Raw genomic sequence first — 21,394 nt, 5'->3', positions numbered from 1 at the left:
TCTCAGTCGCTAAACCTGAATATATTATTAAAAATCTGTGGTGTGATTTAAAGCGGGCTGTCCATGCTCGGAAACCATCAAACCTGACTGACCTAGAGATGTTTTGTATAGAAGAATGGTCAAAAATATCATCAACCAGAAACCAGACCCTCATTGGAAGCTATAGGAAGTGTTTAGAGGCTGTTATTTCTGCAAAAGGAGGATCTACTAGATATTGATGTAATTTTTCTGTTGGAATGACCAAATGTATGCACCTGCCTACTCTAGTTTAAATAATTATAGCGCACTCTAATTTCTATAAACTTCATTTCACTTCTCAAATATCACTGTGTTTGTCTGCTACATGATATATTTAATTGAAATTGCTGATTCAGGGTGGCCCGGCGGCTGAGTGGTTAGCGCGTCGGCCTCACAGTTCTGGGGTCCTGGATTTGAATCCGGGTCGGTCCACCTGTGTGGAGTTTGCTTGTTCACCCTGGGCCTGCGTGGGTTTTCTCCGTGTACTCGGGTTTCCTCCCACATTCCAAAGACATGCATGGTAGGCTGATTGGACACTCTAAAATGCCCCTAGGTATGAGTGTGAGTGTGAATGGTTGTCTGTCTCCTTGTGCCCTGTGATTGGCTGGCCACCAATTCAGGGTGTCCCCCGCCTCGTGCCCGAAGTCAGCTGGGATATCCTCCAGCACCCCCTCAAAACCCTAGTGAGGACAAAGCGGTTCAGAAAATCAATGAATGAATGAATGCTGATTCAAACAACCAATAATTTATAAACTGCCCAATTTTTTTCATACAACTATTAGATGTAATCAAAGTGGTTCTTTTGAGTTTTCTTTTGTCCCATGAAAAAATAAACAGATTTTTGACACTCCAGCACAAGCAAGAATTTATTGGATAAACGATACTTTACTGGGGAATAAAGGATCATTTGATTTTGCTCTTTTGGGGAGTGGGTGGTTTGAGTTCATGGTCTATATCTTGACTTAAAATAAACAATATTTTTGAGAAAAAGAAAAATGGGTGACATTTGCGCTTGATTCATTTGTGGAATAAATGTGATGAAAGTTGTTAACATGACTGACTCCTGTTTAAAAAAAAACCTTTGTCATTCTTTCAAGGTGATGCAAATGAGCTTTGAATAAGTCACAAAGCCCTGTCACCAATGATCCTCATCATTTTACTTCTTTGTGACTATTCAATCATACACTAATCCAAAGAATAATATCCTAAATATTTGTACAATACTGAAAAGACATCCCAGGATAGCCTGAGCAACGAGATCATGTGTAAGAATGCTACTGTTCTCAGTTGGAAAAGCTATGTGGAGGGAGAGAGCGTGAGAGTAGAAAATAAAATATAAAATAAAAATACAGTTAAATTCCTTTTTCAAGCAGGTTCCAATTTTAGTATTTCAGTTCAAGAGCCAATAAATTACACGGTTTCTAATATTCACTGAGGATTATTTTAGGAAGGAGAGGTGCAGACATTTCATAAGAAAAAGGTCAAACCGTGAGTCATGAGATAATAAATATATACCTAATTGGCCATCAAATTAAATGGCAATAAACAAGTGTCCCAAACAATGCAACGTTTCTCATCAGAAAGCACTCGATTAGACACCAGGAATGAAGGCACTGTGTTATAACAGTAAAGTGTGCAATTTCCTGTAAGAAAAACTTAAGAGATTTTTCCAAAAATGCAATTTATTTTGACGTAGTGCATAAAAATAGAAGTAAAGCTGAAATGCTGTCAGGGGGGAAACACAATCAGTAAAGTATAGATGTGTGAAAATCGTTTAGTAGGTCAATTTCCCAACGATTTGACTGTAAATCCTCGACTGGAAATACTAGCGCTGTCAATTTTTGTTCGAGTCTCGCGTGATTTGGAGCGCGTGAGCTCTGCGCAATGAGACTTGTAGCTCGTCCGCCATTGCTGAGCCAAGTACGAGTAGTCAATTTGGCTGTCAACAATAAACTTACTGCGCCGGGACGCGGAGCTACGAGGTCGAGTGAAAGCTAATCGGCTGCTCCACGATCCAGTAGTCGGCCCGTCCCTCCCTGGACAACTTTTTAATGTGAATACAGAGCCCACGGACGAGGCAACCATGTCCAATCTCAGCAAAGGCGGCACCAAGAAGGACACCAAAATGAGGATACGGGCCTTTCCTGTAAGTGTACGCCGGAGACGATGCCCTGCGCGCCCGCCAGGCGGTGACGCGACCACCGTGGTCTCGGGCTGCTACCTGGTAGCTCACAGGCTAACCAGCTGAGCAGTAGATGACTACGAGTAAACAGGGGCGCCGTCAAATGTCGTCGAACCCCCCGCTATTGTCCCTGTATAGGTGCCTTGCGTGTTGTTATTGCGCCCACGTCAAGGCGTTCAGTTTAATGTTTTTCGCTTGTAACATTTTCTCAAAAGCCTGAAAGCCAAAACGGTAGCTCAACACTCCTGACGCTAACGTTAGCTTGGCTCGTGACACTTGTTGTTTTGACTCTTTTGGGCTTTGGCCATGTAATGATCCAGAACTTAATTAGAACGTCAATTCTAAATGACGTCTACGTGCTATCATGTCAGGTTCTACGCTGCTGATAATACAAAAAGAAACAAGGCGTCACTACATGTAAATGCTAACAATTCTAGCTTACTTCTGGGTTTTCAAATGCTTTAATGGAGCTGACAACCAAGCCCGATGGGTCGATATTTGGAATTGCGTGGTGTTGTAGCATTCTTATTCGTCCACTTGGCACTCCCTTTGTCTGCAAGTCATCAGTGGACCTTTTCACTTGACCTCGTTTAGCGTCGAAGACAAATTCATTGGAGGAATTTGCCGAGCGAGCTTGTGTGTCATCAAATGGGAGTTCCAACGATGGCAGATTGTGTACAGTGTTTCAGATAATCTGGGTGAACCTGTTGATAAAAAAGGCATGTTGGCATCATAATACATCTCCCTACTGAAGACGATAAATTGTCCTTAGATGCTTTTTCTATGTCTGCCTTGCAACTATAGTTGGCAACCAGTCCCAGGTGTACACCAAAGTCAGTTTGGATGGACACCTGCACAACTGTGAGCAATAGAAAATGGATGGATGCTCACAGCACTTTTTTTAACCTCCTAAGACCCAAACTCTTGCAAGGCATGCTTTTGGGTTTTCTCTTTGATATTTAGGCCAATTGGGACCTGATGAGTGTAAAAACAAAGAACGATCTTTTTACATGATGTAGTTTGAGAAAAAAACATGTCCACATCATAAGTGGACGCCAGGCCCCTGTAGTCCAAAATTTAACATTGTAGTCTTGTGACAACCAAAAATGTGATGTCCACACATGTGGACGTGCTCCTAGGAGGTTAATGCAAACAACTTGCCTCACTTGTTTCACTAATTTTGTAGATTCCATGTTTTTTAATCATTGACTTAACTGACTTTGACAGGCACGTAAAAGTAACACTCATTAATGGTTCCCTTTTACACAAAAACTGCCTGTTTACTAGTATTTTTTTTACTCTTCAGTGCAGATTTGTCATCTTATGGCAATGTAGCATGAGTAAGAAATTTCCACCATTTATTGGAACAAAATATCTTAACACATTGTTTAGAAAACAATGACAGCGAAACAGCATTGTGTAATACAGTGGTACCTCGGTTCTCGACCACAGTCCATTCCAGAAGGCTGTTCGAGATGTAATTTGTTTGAAATTTGATTTTCCCATTATATTTAATGGGAAAAGAAATGTTTCAAGTCTCAAAAAATGGCTTTTTAAAGAATTATCAACCGTTTTTACGGGGAATTTTCCTTTTTTCAGCACCAGCAGCCTTACTATTACCACTTGCCTCCTTTGGAGTCATGGTTGGGGTTTAATATAGTCCTCAATTTGAAGAAAAATCTGTCAGTAAATGTAGCTAACTGTTATGCGTCCTGGGTTGAGTGAAGCGAATTCGAGACAAATAGGTAATCAAGCGGGCACAGGTAGGTGCCAGTGCACTAACGTAAAATGTAATCACAAGGTGGTTCACAAATTAAAGCCTTAAATTAAAAAAAAAACCTGGGAAAAAGAAAACAAGAAAACTAACTTACTGGGGCAAAACACAAAGGAGCACATCAATATAACGCAAACACTCAAACAGGAACAGTACTGCGACAAGGGTTGACGAGGACACGGGGTTTAAATACATTGATAGGGTTTGACAAGAAACACCTGGGTCACGAGGGAAGACGAGCAGGAAGGAGGCAGGAGGTGAAACTAATGGAATCACATGGAGAGTTCTGGGTTCGAGGGTTCGATCATGCAGGATAGGCTGGATGAATATGCTACAGAAGGGAAAACGCCCAACCCACAAAACATGACACTAACAGGAGACGTCTGCGTACAGAGGCTGCGTAATGCGCAATTAACAAAGCGTGTGTCAGCTGGTCAGGCCATACACGTTATGTTTTTGCCGGCCTTCGAGGTCTCGAAATTTTCATTCGAAGTCTTGGACGTTCGACAACCGAGGCTCCACTGTATTTGTAAACAGAGAAGTATTATGGCTACTGATTTACCATAATTAAGGATTTACTCATATTTTCTAACTTGGTTAGAAGAACATATACATATACATCATACTGGTTGAATGATGGGCGGCCCGACAGCCGAGTGGTTAGCACACCGGCCTCACTGTTCTAGGGTCGAGGGTTCTATCATGCAGGGTAGGCTGGTTGAATACGCTAAATCCCCCTAGGCTGGCCGCCAATATAGGGTGTCCCCTGCCTGGTGCCTATAGTTCGGTGGGATAGGCTCCAGCACCCAACTGGACCTTTGTGGGGATAAGCGGTTCAGAAAATCAATGATATATTCTTTGCATTATTTTAAATAGCTTAAAAATATAGGTATCAGATCAAGATTAGCTAAAGATGAAAAAATCAATTGGAAGTTTAAAAAAACTACAGAGGACCTCCCTAATTTCTTATTTTGTATAGGAGGGAGCATTTGGATCAAAGAGAAAAGAAAGGGGACTCAAGATTGAAGAACATACTGTTTATTCATTATTAAATGTAAAAAATAAAACCCATAACAATGGACATTCCCAATTGTTCTGAGGTGAAAGTGTCATTGTTTGAAGTTTTGTTGGTTAATGTGTTTGTAGCAGTATGTGCTCCACTCGCTCTCTAAGATCAACTAGGATAGGCTCCTGCACACCTGTGACCCCAATGAAGACAAGTATTTTTTTGCATTAGAATAATTAATAAAATGTCAATTGATGTAATACTTACGTTGCAGATGACAATGGATGAGAAGTATGTGAACAATATATGGGACCTTCTGAAGAACGCCATACAAGAGATACAGAGGAAGAACAATAGTGGCCTGAGCTTTGAGGAGCTTTACAGGAATGCCTACACCATGGTGCTCCACAAACATGGGGAAAAGCTCTACACGGGCCTGCGGGAGGTGGTTACTGAACATCTGATTAATAAAGTAAGTATAACACACACACTTCTCTGCATTCTTTAGCCTAAAATGTCTCTGAAAGATATGATCAAAAGCTGAAGGGTTTTTCTGAAAACGGCACTCAGTCAGTCTTCACCTAAATTCAATCCGTAAATTATCCTATGTTTACTTCCTGCTGGTGTTTCAAATTCCGAGTCAATTCAAAAGAAAAAAAAAGCCACATTCGATGCGAATTCTCCGACCAATTACGACACTGAATCACACATTGAAGAGTTTCTAATATTTCTTATATATTTGATAGAAAATCGTATGTCCATGTGTTTGTGTCAACATGGTTAAGAGCTCTCAGCATGATGTAGTACATTCACCATACATGTTTGCTGATTCAGGTTGTTTTTGGTGGGTGAGGAGCATTCATCATTGGTTATTAACTGAAAATTTAATTTTTTAAATATTTTGTGCGATTGGAAATTACAATCCTCTTTGTGTGAGTGTCAATTACTCGTGGACCTAACTATTGTTAGGTCCGCCATTGCACGCACAAATAAGAGGAAAAGACAGTCTTCTGGAATTTTCACTTGCAAGTAGAACGACCGTTGAGGCAACCTCCCAACTCCGTTATGACCTTACACATTTTCTGTTGTTTTATTACATCCGAGGGCCCTGATTACAATGTACGTCTTAACTCTAACGGGGAGGGGTGGAAACACAAGTGTGACGTTTGAGTGTGCATGTGTAGTCAAAACAAGCGAAATTCAGGAAGCCTTGTGGAGTGTCTGTGGTGGATGCAGGGGCAGTTCCCAGATCAGATTCACAGCACTGCAAGGCAGTCTGGATCCTCTTTGTTTTGTCCACTCCCAACAGTCCAAGGTGTTTTTTGGCTTCTCTTTGTTTAGTCTAACCAAGGCTTTCAGGAGCAAAGCTTTTTACTTCATTGCAAGCAAGTATGATACTAATAATGATGAGCAAAGCAAGTTAAATAGTAAAGCAAAGCGTATGCTTCGTTGCAAGCAAGTATGATACTAATAATGATGAGCAAAGCAAGTTAAATAGTAAAGCAAAGCGTATTCTTTGTTGCAAGCAAATGCATAATAATATGAAATAAAATCCTGACAACTATTCTCAAAAGGCTTGTTTTGTCTTGTCATGTGTTCTGTCTCATGTGCGTCCCCATTGATAGACATTGGGGTTGTGATGATTTGACCGATTTGACTAACTGTTGACTGTATCCATTTGTGGAGATGAGTCATATGCACACATTGCAGTCTCATGAATCAATACAAAGCCCCCCCCCAGTAATCTGGCATTAATTGATTGGAGTTTTTCAGGAATAGGTTACCCGAAGCTTTGCATTGTTTTCATTTTGAAAACACCATGTGTATTCACACAACGATTCTCGTAATGATCCATATTAACGCTAAAACAATTGATTTTACACTGAAATTGTGAATTTAAACAACGCAATTTTAACATCCCCAGGCTGCAATTTTCATGCATGGTTGAGTGACCCTGGAGCTGTTGTTGTCTGCTTGTTTCTGCCTTCTGACAGGAAATATTTCTTTTGGACACAGAAAATTGAAGGAATGAATGAACATATCACAACATTTTTTTTAAAAATCACTCAAAAGTGTTTCTTAAAATGAATGAAATATCTACCCTTTAATGTCCCATTTTGATTGAATTTGCATGCCTTTGATGTTGTCTTTATATTTCACAGAAAAAATTGCTCATAATGTTGCGGTTAAGTCCATTTTTAGGACAACATAAACTTTATGTCCAAACTGTTTTCTACACATTGACAATTGCCGTATTTTCATACCTGTGGGGCGCACTTAAAAGTATTAGATTTTTTCTAAAATGGATGCCGCCAATCAGTCGCTACGCCTTGTGTATGCACTAAATTCAAAATTTTCGCCCACCTGGCCAAACTTCATGTTGGATACAGAAGATGGCTACTTTAACAGATTTGTAGATGTATGAATGCTTTGACTTATATTACCGCAAATACCCATTATGTCAAAAAAACACAACCAAACTCAGTTTTGCTCCCTTGTGTGTCATGCTAGCACTACCATATGTTGCACCCCTCAAGCCGAATAATAATGATAATAATAATCGGACATAGGCCCTGTTGTTATCATCAACAACAAAAGCCTAATTGTCATCACACCCAGAAACTGCGTATGACGAAATTGGTAGTGCTTCTCCATAAGGTGCGTTTTCTCGGCAAAAGACCCAAATAATAATAATAACCAAACATGCTCAACAAACTGTTTTAGAGCTTCAAATTTATTCAACATAATATTAATATTCTACAGAAAGAAATCGACTGAATACTTTTTATTTGACCCACCCGATGGTAGTGGTTCTTTCGTCTGACTTTGGTGCGTGCAGCATGGGTTCAAATCTCCGTGGTGGCGGTGTGATAGTGATTGGTTTCCCGTTTTACTGTGGCCTGCGATTGGCTGGCAACCAATTCGAGGTCTGCCACGACTGCTGCCTGTGGTTGGCTCGAGCACCCCTCGCAACTCTTCTGACGATGAGCGGTACCGAAGATGAATTAATAGGTTTCTATTTGATAATTCAATAGAAACGGCAGGTATGGTTATGGTCAAGACACATTATATACAGTAGAATAACAGAGACATATAGTTCAAGTACAAAAATGTACCACTTAATACAAAGGGTTTTGCGAACAGCTTGAGGTGAGCTTTAGTAAAGCACCATCACCTTATCTTTTTTATTTCACACCTCAAAAATTATTAAAAGTCTAGTTACTCGATTTCTATGGTATCAATGTTGGCCCATTCAGCTGTCAAATTAATTGCTCACAAGAGACACATTTTAAATACAATCCAAACATATATCACTGTTACGGATTACTTGATTGTGCTTTTATTTTCATGTTGGGCTTCGCAGTACGCGAGTGTTGTTTTCAACATCATTGTCGTGGCAGTCTTGACTGACCAAACACTGAAACTCCACACACAGGTGGATACCCATGGAATAGCACAACTGCATTCGCTAGCATTTAGGTCTTGTTATGCGGCTGCCTTGTTGGTCCTTCAAAATATTGTCTGATATATACGTACAGGCTACTGTGTTAAAAGACTATAGTAAATTGCCTGTTCAAACTATGTTTCTAGCTAAGCTAAGTGCCTGGTCCAAACATTGCAAGTCAGGGCAGTTTATTATAATGCCTGTTTGACATTATACACAAGCATTATTTACAACCTAACTGATGTGTTCAAAGCACAAGGCCAAAAATAGTTATTGTTTTGACCAACTTAAAACCAATTGTATTTTAACACTATCCCAAGTTTTACTTCTTTTGGATGTATTTCTTTGTTTTCTGATCCAATCTGACAATTAGCATGAGGCAAGTCTTTTGTTTTTGTTGGTGTTGTCAAGGATTATACTTCATCTGAGAGTTGGGTGTTTTTTTTTCTTACAGTGCTGTAAAGTAAGGGCTTCACACCCTTTTAAAAATACCAAAAATTGTAATTTACTATATTTCCGTTCTTTATGAATGAGGTCTAGATTTAAAAATATATATAGTCGTATGAAAAAGTTTGGGCACCCTTGATCATTTTCAAGATTTTCCTTTATGAATCATTGGTTGTTTGGATCAGTTAAGGGGTCGCATTGATTCCAGTCATAATCACCAGATTCTGGAATGGCCATCTCAGTCCCCAGACCGGAATATTATTGAAAATCTGTGGTGCAATTTAAACTGGGCTGTGAATGCTCGGTAACCATCAAATGTGATGTTTTTGTAAAGAAGAATGGTCAAAAATACCTTCAACCAGAATCCAGACCCTCATTGGAAGCTGGAAGCATTGGAGGCTGTTATTTCTGCAAAAGGAAGATTTACTAAATATTGAGATAATTTTCCTGTTGGGGTGCCCAAATTTATGCACATGCCTACTTTTGTTTAAGTAAATATTGCATACTTTGTGTAAATCCTATAAACTTCATTTTATACTTCTCAAATATCACTGTGGTTGTCTGCTGTATGATATATTTACCTGAAATTGCTGATCCGAACAACCAATAATTTATAAAGAAAAATCTTGAAAATGATCATGGGTGCCCAAACTTTTTCATACGACTATTTATATATTTGGTTTCTTTCTACATTGTATTAAATGGTATCGCTTCTTAACTAAATGGAATCAGAATTGACCCATTTTGCCTTCTATTATACTCTCATATCTCTACTTACGAATCCCTCTAGGTACAAAATTTTCAGGTTACAAAACCCTTTGATATGCAAATGACTGCCCCAACATACAAAACAAGATCCAAGTTACAAAATCCCCCAAAACGTAAATGACGTTATTTTATTTTAATTGTCCCGGTTACATTGCAGCCTGCTTTACTACTTCCCACAAAAACATCAACTCTGACCGCCATTTGTTGCGATGGAGTTCTGTATTTAAAAATATTGGTGCGAATGAAATGAGTAAGCAGGCCCTGTTGTTCCTCAAAAAACAGAAAATAAGAATGTGGCGTGCAGTTGACTGATATTGCAAGGCAATACGCCCAGCCGTAACCCACCTCCTAGCATCGCTATGCTAGCATTGCTATGCTATCATCTCTATGCTATCATCGCTATGCTCTTGAAGCAGAAGGAAGCATTAAAAGCGGCAACTACTTGGCATGTCCTCTGTACTGAACGATGAAATGGAGAGACTTCTAGTTCCTTGGACTTCTATTTAATGCTAAGTTGTTTTAAATTCAGAATTTGAATTTGTTTAGATGTTTGTTTGTAAATGTGTTCGTGTGCTAATGTTAGATTCCTCCTTGCTGTACTACTGCATGAATAGGACGTCTTTGCATGCTGGTTATTCATTTTAATACATCAATAATTGTCTTACATTTTTGTGTTTCTCACATCTTTCATACAAAAGTGGGACACTGGGATAGGCTCCAGCACCACCCGCGGTTCAGAAAATGAATGAATACACACATTTGTCACTTCAGTGCACAACATGTATTCTTCTGCCTACTCAGATTCGTAGCAGTACTTCTAATCTATATGTGGATATGAAAATGGTTCATGTAGTTTGAGCTGATGAAAATGAAGGCGCACCTGTGATTACTCATCAACTCTCCAGGAGGAGAAGAAAGGAGGAGGTCAATGTGCCCTTTAAAAAAATACTGTGACGTTTTTTTTTTCTTTTTTGTCTGCTGAGTCACACTGCAGCAAGTACTCAAATACTGCTGAATGTCTGTTTGTGGATTTGCAAAATAGTGTGATCTCTATAGAGGAAGACAGGCAAGAAAGCATGTAGATAAGTGATTTTTTTTAAATCGAGGTCTCCACCACTGGCTTGATAATGTTTCTGTGTTTTTCTTTCAAAAGGTACGAGAAGATGTCCTCAACTCCTTGAACAATAACTTCCTCCAAACTTTAAATCAGGCTTGGAATGACCATCAGACTGCAATGGTGATGATCAGGGACATCCTGATGTACATGGTCAGCCAATGATACATTATCTGAGCTTCAGCGGTGAATATTTGGAGTTTAAACATCCAAAAACAATCTGCTTGTTTTTTTCTTTCACAGGATCGAGTGTATGTGCAGCAGAATAACGTGGAGAATGTGTACAACTTGGGCCTCATTATATTTAGGGATCAGGTTGTCCGCTACGGCTGTATCAGAGACCACCTTCGACAAACACTGTTGGACATGATCGCACGTGAAAGGAAGGGGGAGGTTGTAGACAGGTAGGGAATGATAAAACCACCATTAATTTAATGGATTTCTTGCCTTTGTCTTCAGGAGCAGAAATCTTTTGGACTGAATGACTGTGGGTTTAATGTTTGGTCGTTTTTTTTTTTTGTTCAGGGGTGCCATTAGAAATGCCTGCCAAATGTTGATGATCCTCGGTCTTGAAGGCAGATCAGTTTACGAGGAGGACTTTGAAGCACCTTTCTTGGAAATGTCAGCAGAGTTTTTCCAGGTATGTTAAATAGATTTTGCTGTGTGTGCCCTTGCCTGTCTTTGCTTATTTGTTTGTTTGTTTTAATTATCTTGCCACACTTTTTGGGTAAAATTTGTTTTTACTTGCTTTACCTTAAAATCGCACAAAATTCTGACAAAGCCCGATGGGGTATTTTGTAAAGGTACATAGGTTGTATCGTTTGGATGATTTTGTGATTGATGATTGGCCAATTGCTAGAAAATAGACCTTATCATTTCATTTTGCAAACATATACTGCAAGTATGATAATCATCTTTTCAGTCGTTAAGATTTTTTTTAACACAGTGATGGATATACAGAACCAAAATCATGACTTCAGTTTATATAAATTTCACCTAATGGCAGTTACTAAAACTAAATCGGTAAATAAAGAAATTGGAAATAAAACCTACAAAAAAATAAACAAAACCAAAGAACCAATTAAGTAACTGCTTCAGGCTTGGCTTTCTATGACTTCTAAAGTACACTAGATTGATACCTTTAAAATAATAATAATACATACCTGTCAACCTCTGCCGATAACTGCCCTTATAAATGATTATGATTCCCCTTACAAACCCCCCAAAAACCTTACAAACACCTTTACGAGTCGTACGGTGTTTGTAAGGTTTTTGGGGGGTTTGTAAGGGGAATCATAATCATTTATAAGGGCAGTTATCAGCAGAGGTTGACAGGTATGATAATATTATTATTGCAGTAGTAAAAATAGACGAATAGCTCAGACCAGAGCCACCATGGACTAACCTTGCAAAGAAAATTAACCTTTCATTTGGCATTTGGCTTAGATGGAAAGCCAGAAGTTCCTTGCAGAAAACAGTGCAAGTGTGTATATAAAGAAGGTGGAAGCGCGGATCAATGAGGAGATTGAGCGGGTGATGCACTGCCTGGATAAATCCACAGAAGAACCTATTGTCAAGGTAGTAGAGAGAGAGCTTATATCCAAGCACATGAAGACCATTGTGGAGATGGAGAACTCTGGTCTGGTCCACATGTTAAAGAATGGCAAGACAGATGGTAATTCAACTTGTTTTCATTTTTTGTGGTTTCTTTTCACTAAGAATGGCCTTCTTATTTATGTTTGGGGTTCCATCCCCAGATCTGGCATGTATGTACAAGCTTTTTAGTCGAGTTCCCAACGGGCTGAAGACCATGTGCGAGTGTATGAGCTCATACCTTCGGGAACAAGGCAAGGCTCTTGTGTCAGAGGAAGGAGAAGGAAAGAACCCTGTGGATTACATTCAGGTACAAAACTAGTATGTGAAATGGGAGAAAAAAAATATTTGCAAAGTTATATATTAATTGGGTTGCACTTTTAAATTATTGTCCCGTGTTGAATGATAATTTTTTTATGAACATTTCAGAAAGGTTTCATAGTTGCGCACGTGACATGTAAAATGAGCACATTTTTTACTTGTAGTGAGTCAGACACGCAGAACCAAGCAATTTGGTGGTCAGGAAGATGAGGGAAAAAACAGTCACTCTGCTTTTCGAGTTGTTTTTGTTCTCACTCATCCATACATGCATGTCAAATCCTGGATCTTGCAGTCAGCCTGATCCAAGCGGAATTTAAAGGCATCTATTCTTACGTTCATGCTTGTTTGAATGAACGTAGTACTTTTGAGGTTTTGCTGTCCTTTTAATCATTGCTCTTGTCTCTTCTTCCCACAGGGCCTCCTGGATTTGAAGTTGCGTTTTGACCGTTTCCTTCAGGAATCTTTTAACAACGACCGCCTCTTCAAACAAACAATTGCTGGCGATTTTGAGTACTTCCTCAACCTCAACTCGCGCTCGCCTGAGTATCTTTCACTCTTCATTGATGATAAACTCAAGAAAGGGGTCAAAGGAGTGAGTTAGTTGATGGTGCCTATCTCACTTTCTGGGGAACCTCTCTTCTCATTGAATATTTCTTTTTTTTTTTTTCAGTTGACAGAGCAGGAGGTGGAATCCATACTAGACAAAGCAATGGTGCTCTTCCGCTTCATGCAAGAGAAGGATGTGTTTGAGAGGTATTACAAGCAACATCTGGCCCGCAGGCTGCTCACCAACAAGAGTGTCTCAGATGACTCCGAGAAGAACATGATCTCCAAACTCAAGGTATGTGACATAAGCCAGCAGAGAAACAATGATATGTGTCATTGCAAAATTGGAGGGTATTTGGGGTGCAGGATTCTTGGAAAAATAAGCCTCCCTTTCTGATTTCCCTTTACATAATCATCAGTAATAGATAATAGACTAATAAAGACTTCATTTTCGAAGTTTATAGATTTCAGCTCACCAATTTAAAAAAAACATTTGATATTCACAAGATTTGCATCACATATTTGCAGGTAAACAGGTTGCAAATCACTACTAATGTTAACTATTTCTTTGGAATGGAAACTACATTGGGGTCCAATAACTATTGGGCAAACTAAAAATGTGCTAGTTCACCCATTTAAAACGAAAGGAGAGCTTTGTAATTTTCAGCATTGATACACATCAAGACTGAGAAACAAAACTTAAAAAAAAAACTCCAGGAAATCACATTGTAGGATTTTTATTTTTTTATTTTTTTGTAAATGAAAATGGCTTTCCAACAAGTGTTAAGGAGCTAGGATACTAACAACTTTTCTGTCCCTCATAGAACTGTTACTTTTTAAGAAGTTATTCCACCCTCTACTCGTTAACAGTATGAATGGCACCCATTTGAATTTATTAAATGCGTAAGAGACACCTGCACACACCTTCAAACTGTCAAACTCTCTTCTTCACCCAGACCAAGAGAGTTTACCAAAGACAGCATAGATAAAATGATAAACATCTGCACAAAGTTCAGATTAAACAAATTGCAATTGGTAAACAACTTTGTGAGAAAATATAAATCATCACTGACAATTTCCTTCGGAGTGGAGCGAGATGCAAGATCTCCCTTCATAAGATTCAAGTGGTCATGATAACTGAGGAAACAGCCCAAAACTATAGGACAGGCTACACTGGTTGTTCTAAAGGAAGTAGGAGTACACAGCACAGGTAAGTCTTATCAATATGCCTGCTCCGGAGAAGCCCAGAATGGATGGCAATTTGGATGAAACTTATAAGAAACCCAGACACTCGCAGAAGTTTGTGTTCGTATTTGACGAAATATCCCATGTTGTAGCCATCTCCAAAAGTACCGACATTTGCACATTTCACAACATGCAAGTGCGACTTCAGCGTGGCGCATGGTGCATTTAGTGACTGTAAAACGCACATAGAAGGACCTAAACGCAAAGATATACTTATTTTCATTATGCTGCTTTATCAAATGTTTGCAAAAACACTTTCAATTAATGCAAAAACATAACAGTTTGATTTAAATTGTCCTACATATTTTTTTTACATTTTATATAGATTTCACGCGAATCGCATTCACTCCTGATGAAAATATAAATGTCCGGAAATAGCACTTGCGGTGTGGAGCGTGTAGGGCTGGGAAGGTAATGCTTGGGGATGTTTTTGCTCCAACAAGGACAGCAAAACTGTTCTGTAACAATGGCAAGATGAATGCGACCATATATTGTTACATTTTGGTACTAAAACCTAAGCCTGTCAAAATATGCAATAAATCCATTTATCGCACGGTAAATAAAAATAGGCTCGGCCATTTTCATGGATGCGATTTTATCGCTGCGTGGGCGTGCTCTCGGGCACACGTGCATGCTTTAAACTTCATCCATTGATTGCATATGAGACTACAGTTCTGTTCACATTGTTTATTGGTCATGATTACCAACAGAAATAAAATTAATTCATTTTCTGTAGCACTTATCCTCACAAAGGTTGTGGGGGGCACTAGAGCCTATCCCAGCTGGCGGGACATCCTGAATATGTGGCCAGCCAATTGTAGGGCACTGAAATGAAATCTTCACAGTTGAAAGGTGACACTCGTTAGTTTAAGGAATTTGGAAACAATCCAAAACATAGAAAAAAATGACACACGGGACGAGCAAACAACAACACCACCAGTGTAAAGCTCCCAGTTAGCAACGGGTGCACACTTCCATTGAGCATTTCAAAACAAGAGCTTGTCATGTTCCACAGAAATTCAGATGTCTGCAGTTACTTTCACATATTTCACATTCTACACTAATATAGCTTTTAGATGATAGCATTATAAAAATCTGATTGGCAAAAAATAAAATAATATTCCATATGCTCAATAATGTGACTATCACCCACTAAATTTTGCTATCACGACAGTTCTATTCACATGTATGCAATTGTCTATTTTTCGCATCATTTTCAAGTGCTGTAAACCAGCAAGTTTTCATGTTTGACATGTCACCTTTTAACTGTGAAGATTATGTTTTGGAACAGACTGACTGCCTTTGGTTCATACCAAGGAAATTCTGGCTTTCCATTGAAGATGTGGTTTATTTAGTATGATAAGGGTGGGCCGTGAAATGTCCTCCAATGCTGTACGGATCCTTATTGCGTTTATATGCTCATGTATAATATCTGACTGGAATCTTTTTGGTCATTCTTTGTCAGACTGAATGCGGCTGTCAGTTCACGTCAAAACTGGAAGGCATGTTTCGTGACATGAGCATCTCCAACACCACCATGGATGAGTTTCGACAACACCTGCAGACCACTGGAGTGAGTGCTCGCAAAACAGAAGTCGGCGTATTCTATTCTCTGAAGGGGCCGGCAGCGAATTATCACGTTTTTAATTGTAACTCCAGGTGTCTCTCGGTGGTGTTGATCTTACTGTGAGAGTGCTGACGACCGGTTACTGGCCGACACAGTCGGCAACCCCTAAATGCAACATCCCACCTTCACCTCGACATGCGTTCGAAGTCTTCAGAAGGTCAGTGCCTCACAGATGTCGTGTTCTCGGATTATGCTTTTCTTTATATTGAGTAGCTAACTTGAAATGAGCTAAGAGAAAATGTCGTTTTTATTAAGCCACATTGGCTCTTAATTGACATTTACACATGTCTTGGTGAATTCTTTTGGGATGTAGGTTTTATCTAGGAAAGCACAGCGGCAGACAACTAACGTTGCAGCACCACATGGGCTCCGCGGATTTGAACGCTACCTTTTACGGGCCTATTAAGAAGGTTTGTGCCACTTATACCCTACAAAACTCAAACGCTGTTCCGAATCTATTCGAAATATGCAATAAATCAAATAATTACACGGTATACAAACTTAGTTCAGTCATTTTCCCGGCTGCAACTTATCGCCGTGTGCGTGTACGTTTTGTGGCGCATGTGAAACTCCAGTTCCTTTCACAGATGTTTATTGGTCATCAACACACAGGAGAGGTAACATTCAGACATACAGAATAAGAAACTGGATAATGAAATTAGTTCTTAACGTCACACAACAATTTCTACTGTGGTTAACTACTTCTGAGCAGAGATGTTCACAAAGAGATCTTCCAAACCGCATTTACAGTCCCAAATCTACCACTGTTGTAACGCCATTTCCTGATGCCATTTCCGGCCACCATAAGACTACAGACTAAAAAAGAAATCTCTTTTCAAAATAAGTAGGGCTCAGACTACTATTTTATCGTGACATTTGGAATTAAAACTAGAGGTAAAATATAATATTTTGCACCTTAGAGGTAAAATATAATATTTTGCACCTTAGAGGTAAAATATAATATTTTGCATCTTAGAGGTAAAATATAATATTGCAGATTACGGTGCGACGTTGATTTCTGAGGAACATGTTCAAATTAACAGTGATTCTGCAATCCTGGATTCCTTTGGGCACTAGTATGGAAATAGTTATTTTTTCTTAATTTAAGTTAAAAAATATATTTAAAAAAACTTTCTGTACTCAATAAGAATAAAATAAAATAGCATTTAATGTATGAATCTTACATTTTACCTTTTCAGTAGTTATAAGTAACCATGAGTGTTTTGTCAACAGGAGGATGGCTCAGAGGTAGGCGTTGGAGGAGCTCAAGTAACTGGTTCCAACACCAGGAAGCACATTTTGCAGGTATCCACCTTCCAGATGACCATCCTCATGCTCTTCAACAACAGGGAGAAGTCCACCTTTGAAGTAAGGAATTGACCTTCCACAAATCCAGCACCTACTACATGGTTGTATAACTCATCTCACATGCGTGCTACAGACAACACTTCATTATTTGAGCCTCTTGGCCCATTATGGTGCCCTAATTTGATTCATTAGCTGCCATTGATGTCCAATCCATTTTGACAGGGAGGTGCTAGAAGCAAATTATCACAGTCAAAATTGGATTTCATCAATAGCAGCCAACAAGTTCAATACAATGAATTTCAAAGAAATCAACTTAGTTCGTAGGAGCCATTACCAGTGTATTTGTTTTTTTTTTTCATTTTTAAAGGGGAAATGGTCAATGTTCCCATTCTATTTATTTGTCTTAATTTTAAAAAAAAACAATAAGGGGGAAAAACAGTAAATGTTTCTCATCTCATCTGAACCGCTTTATCCTCATTGGGGTCGCGGGGGTGCTGGAACCTATCCCAGCTAAATCCATCTTTTTAAAAAGGTTTGTTTTGTGTTTGTATTTAACCATTTTCTGTTACCTTATTTTACTAGGTTGTGCAACTATTTTTGTTCAAATTGCGCAGAATGTTTTTTTTTTAACTCTTTTAGTTGATTCCTTTGGGGATCTTCTGCAGATGTGGTGTTTCTCATGAATATGATTGGATCTAATTTCCATCCAAATTTCGTGTCATAGAAAATCTTCAGGTTGAAGGTTGTTGTCAACTTTTTATTTTTTATAAATTTGCCTTTAAACCAAAAGTTGCTGTGCTAGTATGAGGCATTTAAAAAAAATGCCAGGTAGAATTCACTTGGATCTTTTAGTGGGTCGGCTCGGTGTTGTCCTGCATCTGATAATTGGTTATTTTGGCTGTGTTATTGTCCTTTTGCATTCATGCTCCGTGTCAGCCTCTATTGCTAAGATGCTAAAAACACATTTCCCCCAGCACCCTCTTCTTCTCCTGAGCAATGGTCTTAAACTAGCGTTCATCTCACAACAGCGCCCCTGTTCTCTCTAGTGGTGTAAATGCAGTCTAAAATTATCATTTTTTAATCGAACGTTTTTAATATTATTGTTATCGTTTTATCGCCCAGCTCTAGATTCAGGTGTGTTTGAGGGGGTAACATCGGATAACAGACTTTAAAATAGACTTGCTTTAACCTCCTATGACCTGGAGTCCACGTGTGGACATCACATTTTTGGTTGTCAAAGACTACAATTTTAAATTTTGGACTACAAGGGCCTGGCGTCCACTTATGATGTGGACATCATTTTTCTCAGAAACTACATCATGCAAAAAAATAGTTCTTTGTTGAGGTCCCATTTAGCCTAAATATCAAAGAGAAAATAAAAATGCTTTGCCAGAGTTTGGGTCATTAGATTAATGAAAGGGCAACATAAAGAGCAATTATTCTTTATTTCCGTACCTCTCAATCTTTCATCGTGGTGTGCAGTCATTGTGTTTCAATTTTATTTGAGCAAATAACAGGAATTCTACGCACTTGATGTGTCAGGCCAGATCTGGCCAAACTTTCCTTGAGTTTGACACCCAGGACCTGTTGGGACTCTCCTTTATCCGTTCAATGTTTAGATTTGAGTCTAAAGTGTCCGTATCCGTCCCTAAACCCTGTAGGAGATCCAACAGGAGACGGATATTCCGGAGCGGGAGCTAGTACGTGCGCTGCAGTCGCTGGCCTGCGGGAAGCCCACTCAGAGAGTCCTCACCAAGGAGCCCAAGTCCAAGGAGATTGAGAACGGTCACGTGTTTACGGTCAATGATCAGTTTACCTCCAAACTGCACCGCGTCAAAATCCAAACAGGTATACTGAAGAAATTCCGTATTTTCTCACATATAAGCCGTACTAGGAACAAAAAAAAGGGACTGAATCAAGGGTGTGGCTTATATGTGCACAAAACTTAGAGCGTTGCAATACTCTTTTTTTTTTTTTTTTACCAGTAGATGTCGGCAGATTAATTTTTTTATTTGTTGGTTATTTTCTGTTTTACAGTAAGAAAACTACCATTACTGGATGAATTACTAACTTCCTTATGATATTGACCCTAATAATGTGCTTTTGATCCATACAGTATCTCAGAAATGCCACGTGCGATGATTTTTCTTAAGATTTTCCTTTCAAAGTAACACATTTGTACTCCCTATTAAAACCATGAATATGGAAGTGAAAATTGTGAATCAGTGGCGGCTTATACGCAAGAAATTTTTAAAATTCAGCAATTTTAAGGGTGCAGCTTATATGCGGGGGCAGCTTATATGCGAGAAAATACGGTACTTCACGAAATGAGCCTTGTCTCAACTTTTGCCCTATGCGACCCCTAGTGGCCGCTAAACAAGGGGAGTCCGATCCAGAGAGGAAAGAGACCCGGCAGAAGGTGGACGACGACAGAAAGCACGAAATTGAAGCTGCTATTGTTCGCATCATGAAGTCTAGGAAGAAAATGCAGCACAATGTTTTAGTAGCAGAGGTGAGTTGGCTTGAAGCGAGTGGATTTTAGCCACTGTAAATTGGGCTTGCACTAAATAGATTTTTGCCTTTCCTCCCAGGTCACACAGCAGTTGCGAGCGCGATTCCTCCCCAGTCCCGTAGTCATCAAGAAGCGAATTGAAGGACTCATTGAGAGGGAATATTTGGCACGAACGCCAGAGGACCGCAAAGTGTACACCTATGTAGCGTAAAAGACGTGAATTCAGTGCACCGTAGAGTCGGGGAGAAACAGCGAGCCTTGTTTTTGTGGACTGCCATGCGTTTGGATGAACTCGGAAGTGCTCTCATCGTTGATTCTGGGATACACTGGGAAGTTAAACTTTTCTTCCATAAAAAAATGTTAGGAAAATAAATCAGGCAAAAAGAATGGGAAGTTTTCTAGCAATTTTAGATTTCTTCTGCTAACAAATGACCGAAAGGTCTAGTTTTGTACAAAAATGTGTTTCTTGTGGCCTTTGGGGAGTATAGCGAGAGGCTTTTTGGTTGATGTGTTGACGAAGGGAGGTGGTTACGAAGCGGAGATGCGGCTACACAGAGACTTACGAAAACTTTAGATTTCACGCCCCCGTTTTAATTGTTGATGTCTGTGTTATGTTTGTGTTTTGTGGCACAACAATGGCTGTACAGACACACTTTCCCCTCTCCAAGGAGGTGAAATGGAGCAAAGAAGGCGGTCAAATTCACTCGGAGTACTTGAAGAATTTTCAAGAGTGCTTAACTTATTTTGCAAATTTGTCTGTTTTCGAGGTTGTTCAATGCCTGAAAATAATGGACTGCACCTTCTATACTGTTAAATGCCATTTTCACAATAGGTTCAGAGGCTTAAACCATCACATTTATCCACCAGCTCATTTGTGGGATACAATAAAAAGCGTTTTGGTTCATCACGATGTATGAACTCAGGCCTGTGCAGGTTTGAGTGACCACAAAATGGCGGCTGCTCTCTAATGGCTACATCACAGTGGTGCAGGTTTCAATAAGGTTGTTTTTCTGGGTTTTTTCCATTCTTGGTTGCATTTTGAATGGGTGAAACCTAACTAGCACCATGTTCTGTGTACAAATTGTAAAATAATTATTGTAGGTGCACTACTGCAAAGGTGGATTGTACAGGGCCTTGTTTTCATCATAATAAATAGAGTAAAAAGGATGTTTTTTTCTTCTAAAAGGCCTGAGGAATTGTCTGCAACAATTATATCTGATTACGCAAACCGCAGCTATAAAGATTAGTTGTGGTTTGCCCGACCTGATCTATTTTTTGCAGAGAATTTTTAAAGCATATTATGCAATTTAACCCTTTATAGGAAGCAGTTTAACTCAGGCTTCTGATGATGGTCCATTTTGACTTGGAAAAGTAATGGTAATCAATAGTGGCGAACATTTGCGCCCAATCAAAATGAATGGGACGTCTCCCATTGTCAATGGCAGATACTGAGTTAAATGCATTTTTTTTAAATTGTGTTGTTGGGGG

General features: G+C 39.3%; 1 protein-coding gene across 1 annotated transcript; it reads left to right on the top strand.

The window, feature by feature from the left end:
- Positions 1-1,814: 1,814 nt before the first annotated feature.
- cul3b (cullin 3b) lies at positions 1,815-20,299 on the top strand. The gene is made up of 16 exons (XM_077611490.1): positions 1,815-2,164; positions 5,255-5,452; positions 10,794-10,907; positions 10,998-11,158; positions 11,280-11,394; positions 12,201-12,429; positions 12,512-12,657; positions 13,084-13,260; positions 13,339-13,509; positions 15,925-16,032; positions 16,119-16,243; positions 16,400-16,496; positions 17,320-17,454; positions 19,056-19,242; positions 19,761-19,906; positions 19,986-20,299. Exons 1-16 carry the CDS (start codon positions 2,102-2,104, stop codon positions 20,115-20,117), a joined length of 2,304 nt encoding a protein of 767 aa, XP_077467616.1. The 5' UTR covers positions 1,815-2,101; the 3' UTR covers positions 20,118-20,299.
- Positions 20,300-21,394: the final 1,095 nt, after the last annotated feature.

This window comes from Stigmatopora argus, chromosome 10 (assembly GCF_051989625.1).
Source record: "Stigmatopora argus isolate UIUO_Sarg chromosome 10, RoL_Sarg_1.0, whole genome shotgun sequence".
Lineage (NCBI taxonomy): Eukaryota > Metazoa > Chordata > Actinopteri > Syngnathiformes > Syngnathidae > Stigmatopora > Stigmatopora argus.
This window is presented reverse-complemented; position numbering and strand designations above follow the sequence as displayed.